The 11,293-nt window shown below is 40.1% G+C and overlaps 1 protein-coding gene across 3 annotated transcripts in view; it reads left to right on the forward strand.

Moving 5' to 3' along the window:
• The window catches only part of Znf326 (zinc finger protein 326), a 48,353-nt gene that overhangs the window by 14,728 nt on the left and 22,332 nt on the right, over positions 1-11,293 (forward strand). For all 3 annotated transcript variants that reach the window (XM_031337106.1, XM_031337107.1, XM_031337108.1), the window contains 2 exons: positions 2,324-2,523; positions 10,125-10,236. In XM_031337106.1, the coding sequence (XP_031192966.1) occupies positions 2,324-2,523; positions 10,125-10,236 (312 nt within the window). The remainder of the gene's footprint in view (positions 1-2,323; positions 2,524-10,124; positions 10,237-11,293) is intronic.

Here is an 11,293-nt window from a genome sequence, read left to right on the forward strand (position 1 = left end):
GTACGTTTGGAAGCAGAAACTATGATGCTTTTGGAGGACCATCAACAGGCAGAGGCCGAGGCCGAGGAGTAAGTACAACAGAATCTTTTCAGATTCTTTTCAATAGTCACTCTTTTAAACCCTTTCAAGACCATGGTTTTCAACAAGAACAAACACTGTTTGTCCCAGTGTATTTTCACCAGAAGCTGAGTTATAACATTTTAGGTTGGCTGCAAAAGTTTTCCAGCACCTCAGAAAATAAGTTGCAGTGTGAGATGATTATTCATGAAGTTATCTCAAATCTCCCTTTATGAAAAAGGTGAGGATATTAGGTTTGGTCTAAAAGGGGTTAAAAGGAGTTGCATTTTTCCTTGTAAACACTAGCAGTTTTGCTAGTGAGATAGTTGTTGGATTATTGTAAAAGGTAACCCTTTTTGAGCTTCTGAGTAGGTTAAAGGTGCAATGTATGATATTTATCCTTTGTAACTAAACTCTAGCAAGTAATCCCTTCAAGGTTCATGTTTCCTGTGAAACACATGAGATCAAAAGTCAGTGATAGATGAGGAAAGCTTAGCTATGTTTACATGGTGAAGAAGTTGATGTGTATAATACTAGATGGCAGAATGATTCAAGGTCAACATTATTTTGTTAACTTGCTCTCTTACTGTATGTCCTATTGGCGACTGTTTAATTTTCCCTAGTTCTATTGAGAAAGAGTCTCTTACTTGGATATACTTTTATGGTTCCTTCCTAGGAAATAGTATTTTGCAAGTCATTGCCATACTAGCGTATATAGGTGTTTAATTTCAGAATATAGTGTAACAGTTATGCTTTGTGGTTTTGGGTCACTTGGTGTTAAATTTTTACCTATTTAGAGTGTATAGATTATGGGATTATGTAGTTTGGGCATATAAAGGCTATTGTATATTTATATTTTTATAGTATAAGATGTTTTTATCAAAGTCAGTTGTGTTTATTCTCCTTGCAGAAGAAAGTATTTTGAGAAAAACTGTAGTAGGGCATGTGGTTTTGACTGTTCATTAGCCTTTGATCATCACTGTTGTTTGTCTTACTGTAGAAATTTTGCATTTTTAACACTGTTTACTTACATAAAATGCATTGCACCTTTAATGTTTGTACTGAAGGTTTTTCTGATGTGATTGTATAAATTACATGAGACATTTATGTAAATCTCACAGGTTAGGTAGATATCTCTAATCATATATCACTGGGTAAGCAGCAGTGTTGGTGCTCCGTACGTGATGATTTGTAGGTTAGTTCAAAGTAGCTGGAGTAGTAGGCTTTGGGTTTTGAACTGAAAATACATTGTAGTTAAAAAATTTGGAAAGATATTTAATATCTTCTATGCTGTATAGTTTTAGGCAAAGGATTTTTTTCTTAATTAAGACTCAGGCATCTTATTTTGTTTTCTTGCTATTAAACTGAGTATTCCTGTACTTTGTATCTACTGTTGTTATCTGAGCGGACTTCTCTTCCCTTCTTCTGTTAGCCAAGCAGATGAATTGGTAGGTTTTAACCTTCACTTGTACAATTCCCATTGGGACCTTCTCTTTAGATTACTCCTCAGTTTTTATCTTCTAAAAGTAAGACTAGTAGAATACATTTCTATGCACATGGCCTCTTAGTATAGTGGATTTTGTTAATGGTAAGAGAAGAGGAAGGGGCAGAGTCATTTGCTGGTATGACTCTTCGTCTGTAAACTTGTTTCTTGGGCTTCTGGGGTCATATTATGTTCTTTAGGTAGGAATGTGAATGCACATCAGATGCAGTTCTTTATCTGAAGTGTGTCTTGGAAGTTGATGCATGCTTATGCTTTAACTCTCCTACTTCATGCTAACGTTCCATCTCATCTTTTCATTCCCGTTTTCAACAGGGAGAAATCCTAAGTAATTCTTATTTTCTCTAAACTACAAATATGATCATCTTTTAAGCAAGGTTTTAGTAAAATAAAGATTTCTTCTAAGGTCTTTGATGGGAAAACATCAAATAGGAACTCTGAAGAGGAGTTGTCAGAGAGTTGTACAAGTGGTGACCTTCTGACAGGCATACAGTGTTTATGATCTCAATTTTGAATTGTAAAAATTAAAAAAAAAAAGGACATACCCACCTACGTAATATTGGAAATTCTAATTCATTGGAATTAAGTTCATGTAATAATTTATAAAATTTGTATATGTGCTTTCTCAAGAGTGGACATGTAAAATTCAGTTACGTTCCACAGAATTTTCAGGTGAAAACTAGTAAATAGACGACAAACGAATTGTATTAATTCATAGTTTATCTATTGACATTATGCTAATGTTTCTTGATTTCACAAATTACAGCATATGGGTGATTTTGGAAGCTTCCATAGACCTGGAATTATTGTTGACTATCAAAACAAACCTGCCAATGTGACGATTGCTACTGCAAGAGGAATAAAAAGAAAAATGATGCAAATATTTATTAAGCCCGGGGGAGCCTTTATCAAGAAACCTAAGCTAGCAAAACCTATGGATAAGATGAACCTCAGCAAATCACCTAGTAAGTAAGACCATTGCTCAGGATGCTTTATTCCTTTAGAACACATTGATCTATGGTGATTGTTAGTGTTCATATAGAAAAGTGCATAGGAGTTAATTGTAACTGATAATAGACCCGTGAGTCCCCTCATGTACTTATTAATCAATTGTTACTATTCAAATGTATGTTTGATTGTTTTGTATGTATGTATATACAATGGGCATGTGCTTGCCATAGTATGCATGTAGAAGGGGGGCAGACTACAACCTGCAGGAATTACTTCTGTTAATCCACTGTATAGTTCCCAGGAATTGGCCTCAGGTCATCAGGCATGGTGGCAGGTGCTTTTCCTTGCTCATCTATTGTCAGCCCTCAAATGTACCTTTAAAATTAATGTGCACTGGTCAATTTATTTTTCTCTGAGCCTTATTTACCTCTTTCTTGAGACAAGCTCTCAGTATGTAGTTCTGGATGGCCTAGAACTTGATATATAGACCAGGCTGGCCTTGATCTCACAGAGATTCACTTGTCTCTTCCTTCTGAGTGGTAGGATTAAGGGCATGTGCCATTACACCCAGCATCATGTATTTTTTTTTAAAAGACTTTGCAGATGACTTGGATTCGGATTCCTTTCTTGGATGTTATATTTATTGGAGGCGTATATGTCATACTGTACAGAACTCTCTGTATCAGGTCAAAGGGAAGAAAAACTTCCTAGTCCTTGGCATTAGGTCATATGTTTCTTCTAGAAAATTAGTTTGCTTTTAGTCTTCTGGAGATGATATCTCTTAGAGATAATCATATTTCTGTTATTACAGAGTTGGAAAATTTAAGCCCATATGAAGATGGGAATAAGATAATTTATACTAGTGCCAAGTGGTGTGACACACCTAATAATGAGCTTAAAAAGAAATGAAAAATTTACACTTTACAATTTGCAGTCTTAATTCAAACAAAGAAGTACTGGCCCAATGACTGACATATATATGGGTCTGTGGGAGAGAGTTGAGAAACATACATGATCCCCTGGTTTTGACAAGACTGGAGACTGACTATTCAGTGTAGGAGAGAACAGTCTTTGGGTCAGGTGGTTAAACTAGGGGACTTGCCTTATACAAATGCTAGCATGAAAGATCTGTGTCTTAGTCAGGGTTTCTATTCCTGCACAAACATCATGACCAAGAAGCAAGTTTGGGAGGAAAGGGTTATTCAGCTTACTTCCACATTGCTGTTGATCATCAAAGGAAGTCAGGACTGGAACTCAGGCAGGTCAGTAAGCAGGAGCTGATGCAGAGGCCATGGAAGGATGTTCCTTACTGGCTTGCTTCCCCTGGCTTGCTCAGCTTGCTCTCTTACAGAACCCAAGACTACCAGCCCAGAGATGGTACCACCCACAAGGGGTCCTCCCCCCTTGATCACTAATTGAGAAAATGCCTTACAGCTGGATCTCATGGAAGCATTTCCTCAACTGAAGCTCCCTTCTCTGTGATAACTACACATAAAACCAGCCAGTACAATTGACCCCTTGTCAACTAGACACACAAACACATCACTACTAAGCCTCAACCCTTACTTTCTTATTCATCCCCAAGATCTAAATAACTTTAAAAGCCCCACCGTCTTTGCAAATTCTTAAAATTTCAATCCCTTTAAAAATATCTTTTTCCAATTAAAGGTCTCTTAACTGTGGGCTCCACTAAAATACTTTCTTCTTTCAAGAGGGAAAAATATCACGGCATAGTCACAATCAAAAGCAAAATCAAACTCCCAACTGTCCAGTGGGCAACTCACAATCTTCTGGGCTCCTACAAGGGCTTTGGTCACTTCTCCAACTCTGCCCTTTGTAGCACATACCTTGTCTTCTAGGCTCCAGATGCCTGTACTCCACTGCTGATGCTGTTCTTGGTGGTCATCTCATGGTACTGGCATTCCCAAAACACTGCTGTAACTAGGCTTTACCAATAGCCTCTCATAGACTGTCTTCACGGTGCCAAGCCTCAACTCCTTTGCATGACCCCTTCAGTCCTGGGCCATCAATTGCAAACTGAGGCTGCACCTTCACCATTGGCCTTCCATGGCCTCTCTGTGCTGAACCTCAGCTGCTCTTCATGACCCCTTCATGCCTTCAAAACTAGTACCACTTGGGTGACTCTTACACAGTCCTGCTGCAGCACAAGGTACAACCTTGGCTATCTCTGGAACACTGCCTCTATGTGCTCCCAGAAAACACTTCCCAGAAGATGTCACCTCAAGTGACGCTGGTCTCTTCTTATCACTGCTAATCTCTTAGCTCCAGCTAACCAGCATCAATAGTCCCAGTAATGCAAAGTTTTCGCTTTAGTAGTTCTGGTATCTTGTTAATCACAGCTGATTCTTCAGTACTAGCTAACCAAAACTACAGAATCTTCACAATTAATATAGCAACGGCCCTGATGAGTTTTTAATCTCCTCTCTGAAATTTCACAAGCCAGGCCTCCATCTTCTGCACTGTTCTCAACATGATCATCCAAGCTCCTACACAACATCCCACAGAGCTCTTAACACTGAATGAATCTTCTAGCCCAAAGTTCCACAGTCCTCCCCAAAACATGATCATGTTGTCACAGGAATACCCCACTATGTTGGTACCAATTTCTGTATTAGTCAGGGTTCTCTATAGAGTCACAGAACTTATGGTGGTCTCTATATAGTAAGGGAATTTGTTGATGACTTACCGTCTGTAGTCCAGCTCCCAACAATGGTCAGCAGCAGCTGTGAATGGAAGTCCAAGGATCCAGCAGTTGCTCAGTCCCACAAGGCAAGCAGGCGGAGAAGAGAGAGAGCCTTCCTTCTTCCAATGTCCTTATATAGGTCTCCAGCAAAAGGAGTGGCCCAGATTAAAGGTGCATGCCACCACACCGTTAGTCCCAGATGACCTTGAACTCCGAGATCTTCCTGTCTTAATTTTCTGGGATTCATAGCCACTATGCCTCAAGATCTCTATGCCAAGATTCAGGTCAGAAACTTGTATCGCTCAGCCTCCAGATTAGGACCACAGGTGAGCCTTCCAATTCTGGATTGTAGTTCATTCCAGATATAGTCAAGTTGACAACCAGGAATAGCTACTACAATCTGCTTCTAAGAACAAAATTCAAAAACCTTTTAGCAGAAAGCATAGGTAAGTATTCATGACTGTATTTCACAAGGAATTTTTATACAGGACACCAAAAGCATGAGCAACTGAAAGACCCCTGTAAGGAGACCTTCACTCAAGTCTTGGGAGTATGCTAACCCAAGGAAACATGAGAGACCATCTTGATGCAAACACACGAGGCAGTTTAATAATCGGAGCTCTGGGTTGACACGTATCTCACGCAAGAGACAGAGGAATCGACCACGAGGCTCAGGGGTTAGGGGTTTATATAGGGAAAAGGCTTGGGGGAACTGGGGAATTAGCGTAGCTATACATGATTGGCTAATTTAAATATCAGCTATTGTACATGCAGATCGGAGGGGGAATTCCTAAGGGTGGTGCTAATCTGAGTCAACAGAGCATCTGGCTGACCTCAAACCGTATCTAAGAGGACCAGATGGCCCATTTCTCAGTTGGGTTGTTTGTCCAGTCATGTCCTTGCGTGCTTTCTCCATCTTTATGGTTCATATCTTTTTGGCCTGCTAGTTCCCAGAATGTCTCAACAGCTTGTTTTTGTTCAGGCTTGTCTGGACATGCCCGGGCCTGATTTACAGTGTTTTACTCAGGCTTTTAACTCTCTAATTAGCTAGCATAGGCTTTAGACTTAATTTTCTTTCACAACAAACAAAACCAAAAACTAAATTTCATCAAAATTAAAAACCTTTGTGCTTCAAAGGCCATCATTAGTAGAAAGTGAAAATAAAGTGTGTATGGTAGTATACACCTGTAATTTGGATGTCTGGGAGCCAGGACTTGGGAGCCTGAGGCAGAAGGATTGTGAATTTGAAGTCATGTTGGATACATAAGACTCTGTATCTTTCCTTTCCTTTTCCTTTCTTTTCTTCCTTCCTTCCTTCCTTCCTTCCTTCCTTCCTTCCTTCCTTCCTTCCTTCCTTTCCTTCTTTCTTTCTTTCTTTCTTTCTTTCTTTCTTTCTTTCTTTCTTTCTTTATTTCTTCCTTCCTTTTTTAAAAAAGATTTATTTTATGTGTATGAATACACTGTAGATGTTTACAGACACAGAAGAGGCATCAGATCCAATGGCAGATGGTTGTGAGCCACCATGTGGTTGCTGGGAATTGAGCTCAGGACCTCTGGAAGAGCAAGCAGTCAGTGCTCTTAACCTCTGAGCCATATCTCCAGCCCATTTATTTACTTCGCATAAATTGTAAAAAATATTTTTGCCGACTTTGTATCTAAGAACGGACTTGTATCCAGAATATATAATGAACTTCAACTCACCAACAAAAAAGACATAAATAACTTAATAGACAGAATATATTTAATATTTCTTCAAAAAGACCTATAAATAACCAGTAAGTCCATGTAAAGCTCATTAACAGTCACTTATCAGATACATGCAGAAAGTATCATAATTATATATCTCATGTCCTTCAGGGTGAGAATAAAAAAGATCTTTAACCAGCCTAGCATGTCTGTGGAGAAAATTGCTTTATAAAAAAAAATCAATTAATTGATTTAGAGAGAGAGGGAGAGGGTACATATGTGCACATCTGGATCAGTGGACAGCTTGGCGGGGTTGCTTCTTCTAGCTTTTTGTGGGTTCTAAGGATAATTTCAGGTTGCCAGACTCGCGTGACAAACACTATCTGCTGAGCCATTTCACTACCTCCTCCTCCCTCTCTTTTGAAGATGTGATCATGTTCTGTAGTCCTGGCTGGCTCAGTATTGGCCTATAGAATCTGAGATGGTATCTATTTCAAGGTAGTCAAGTTAGCTTTGGTCACAAATAGACCAGCTCAGAGTAATCCTCCTGCATTGGGTCATGATCATTGGAATTATGGCTATTTGCCAATGTACTTGGTAGTGCGGAGAAATTTCTATGCTGCTGTGAAAATATGAGCAACGGGGCATGCACTTTGAAAAAGAGCCTGGCATCCCTCAGGTGATTAAACTGAATTATTTGACTCAGCAATCCATTCCTAGAGATATACCCAGAAAAACCTAGCAGTCCACACAAAAGCATACATGTGCTGTGCAGTTTTGGCCAAGGATGTACAAAGAGAATACAGAATAAGAAAGGTTCTTTGTAATACAAATGATACCATATTTTTCAAACTTGTTGTTTTTGTTTTTTGAGACAGGGTTTCTCTGTGTAGCTCTGACTGTCCTGGAACTCACTGTGTAGACCAGGCTGGCCTTGAACTCAGATCCACCGGCCTCTGCCTCCCAAGTGATTAAAGTGCTGAAAGTGATTAAAGGTGTGCACCACCCCTACCTGGCAGAGTCTGAGCTTCTTATTGAGGAGTTTCATTGAAGGAATTGCTTTAAACAACAGTGATGATAGTAAGAATTCCTCCTAAGAGGAGTAGGGGAGCAGTCAAGTCCAGAATAGTTTATAATTAAATACATTTTAATTTAAAAGTAGGTGCTTATTATAATTTTGAAATACTGACTGTATATTTGTTTCTTAATGTTTTATCTCCATCTAAATTAAGTATTAGTAAGCGTATATAATTTGATAAAAGCATGTTTTAAAGTGTTTGGGGGGGGTTCTTTTCCAGATTGATTTATTTGTATTTTATGTGTGTGGATGTTTTGCTTGTATGTATATTTGTATACCATATGCATGCCTGTCCTCTTGGAGGCCAGGAGAGGCTGTTGCGTCCTCTGGAAGTGGCGTGCCATTGCGTCCTCTGGAACTGTGCGTGCCCAGGAAGAGGGCTCAGTGCTCTTTACTGCTTAACCGGCTCTCCAGCCAGCCCAGAGTCTTAAGTGTCAGTAGTAACATGGTATTTACTGAATGCTTGCTGTGCAGGGCACTAGGTAAAGAGCAGACACACATTACTTGGTGTACTTTTAAGCCAAGCTGATGAGAGGGTTAGTTATGTGTGTCACACTTTCTAGAGCTGACAAAACAGGCAAAGACAGATAATTGGCGTCTTGGGTCAAACACCCAGGAAGTAGCAGAGCCAGGCTGTACTAAAGCAGCTTCTATGCCTAAAAAGCTCTGCACCTGGACCTCCTTTCGACCATAACAGGGTTTGCTTCATGTTATTTCCCACCATTTATTTAATTATTTTGAATATATTTACCCTATGCCTTGAACTTAATTTGTAGTAGAGGAGGAACTTAAATCCTACATGCTCCTGCCTCCGCTTCCTAGGTGCTTGAAATTATAGACAAGGGGCAATGGGCCTAATTTATTTATATTTTGTGCTGTGTATTTATATATGTGTTGAGATGGTGGAGGGGTAAATGTGTTCATGTATGTGGAGACCAAAGATCAACATTAGGCATCTTCCCTAGTTGCTTGTTTATTTGAGGCACTGATCCTGGAACTTAGCAATTTTGGTTTGATTGGCCAGCAAGCTCCAAAGATACTTCTATGTCTGCCTCTCCAGTCCTGGAATGACAAGTGTCTGCTGCCCTCTCAGCTTGACAAGTGGGTTAGGGATCTGTACTCAGGTCTTTATGCTTGTGTGGCAGACATTCGACCTGCTGAGCTGGAGCTCCCCCCTCCTCCCTTTCTCCCACCAGCCCTCTTATCCTCTCCCTCTTCATTCATTTATATATTTGCACGTGTATGTTACCCATATCTGTGTGTGCATATGCAGAGGCCAGAGGATAATTTGGGTTTCTTGTTGTATCTTTCTTTATCTTATGTCCTTGAGACAAACTCCTTCACTGAATCAGAGGTTAGACTGGTAGACTGTAGAACCCCTGACTCTCCTTTCTTCACACCCCAGTGTGTTGTTGGGATTTCAGGCACTGGCGTGACCGCAGCTCCTCTTTACATGAGTGCTAGAGATAGATGCCTGTGCAGTAAGCACTCACACCCATCTCCTCAGCTTCATTTTTAATTTTAAAGGACTGTTTCTCAGGCTGGAGAAGGGGCTCAGTGCTTAGAGTTCTTTGTGCAGAGGACCCAGGCTTGGTTCACAGCACCCACATGGCAACCAGTTGTATGTAACTCCAGTTCCAGGCTTTGCCCTCCAGGGACACTGCGTATATATTAGACATGTGGTTCATTTATATATAGTCAAACAAAAAATAAAAGTACTTGAAAAAACTTTTCTAATTAAAGACATTTTAATCTATCATTAAAAATAGGAAATATAGCATAAATGCTTTCTCTAGATATATTGAATATAAAGCAGAAGAATAAGCAAAAATAAGTATATTTAAACAAAAATATGTAGCAGATAGTCACACAGAAATGAAGCAGACTGGGCTGGCAAGATGGCTCAGCAGTTAAGAGCACTGACTCCTCTTCTAGAGGTCCTGAGTTCAAATCCCAACAACCACATGGTGGCTCACAACCATCCATAATGAGATCTGACGCCCTCTTTTGGTGCGTCTAAAGACAGCTACAGTGTACTTACATATAATAATAAATAAATCTTTTTTTAAAAAAAGGAAATGAAGCACATAGAAAGTCACAATGTATTAAAATGAAGTTTTTTTGTTTTTTTTTCCCCCTAATCTTAGCAAAAACTGATCCTAAAAATGAAGAAGAAGAAAAGCGGCGAATTGAGGCTCGGCGAGAGAAGCAAAGACGTAGACGAGAGAAAAACAGTGAGAAATATGGAGATGGATACAGGTTTGTGGTCACTAAATCAAAAATGAGGCTTATTATACAGTAGATTTGTAAGCTAGAAACGTTTCCTGAGCAGAGTGTCGCATGCCTATAACCTCTGCTTACAAGGCTATACAGGAGGGTTGTTCAGACTAGACTACATACTGAAAGCCTATCTCAAAAAAGTTTCCTAAAATTGGCAAATATATTTTACAGAATATGAAAAGTTTAAAAGTTTAAAGTTTAACAGAGATTTGACTAAATTAATAAAGGAAGGGGGCTAGGACTGTTGGTAGAGTGTTTGCCTTCGATACACATAGCCTTGATAAACTACTCATTACTCAGTACTGCATAAATCAAATATACCAGTACATAACTATAATCCTACCACTTGCCAAAGAACCTAATTTTGTAGCCAATCCCACAACACCCAGAGGAAGCTCCACTCCCAGGCGCTCTGACATTCTCAGGATCAGAGGTGAGGAGGACACAACATCTGTCCCAACACTGGGAGTAACTGGGACCAGCGGGACCAGGCACAAAGGAACTCTGCCCAGTGACATGGGTTGCTTCCGGTCTGTCTGGGCCTGCAGGTGCCCTGAGAAGACCTTGGGCAAAAACACTGCAGCGAGTCCCATAATACCCAGAGGAAGCTCTACTCCCAGGTGTTCTAACGGGCCCAGGATTACAGGATCCCAGAATCACAGGGTCACAGAGACAGCTTGACTCTGAGGAGTTCTGACACAACCAGGATCACAGGAACGCCAGGGCCCAGTCAGATTTAGCCAGGGCAGGTAGCACTAGAGATAATCAGATGGCTGGAGGCAAGCGTAAGAAAATAAGCAACAGAAACCAAGGTCACTTGGCATCATCAGAACCCAATTCTCCCACCATAGCAAGTCCTGGACACACCATCACACCGGAAAAGCAAGATTCAGATATGAAATCATTTCTCATGGTGATGATACAGGACTTTAAGAAAGACATAAATAGCACCCTCAAAGAAACACAGAAGAACACAGGTAAACAGCTAGAAGCCCTTCAAGAGGTAACACAAAAATCCCTTAAAGAACTACAGGAA

This window comes from Mastomys coucha, unplaced genomic scaffold (genome assembly GCF_008632895.1).
Source record: "Mastomys coucha isolate ucsf_1 unplaced genomic scaffold, UCSF_Mcou_1 pScaffold22, whole genome shotgun sequence".
Classification (NCBI taxonomy): Eukaryota; Metazoa; Chordata; class Mammalia; order Rodentia; family Muridae; genus Mastomys; species Mastomys coucha.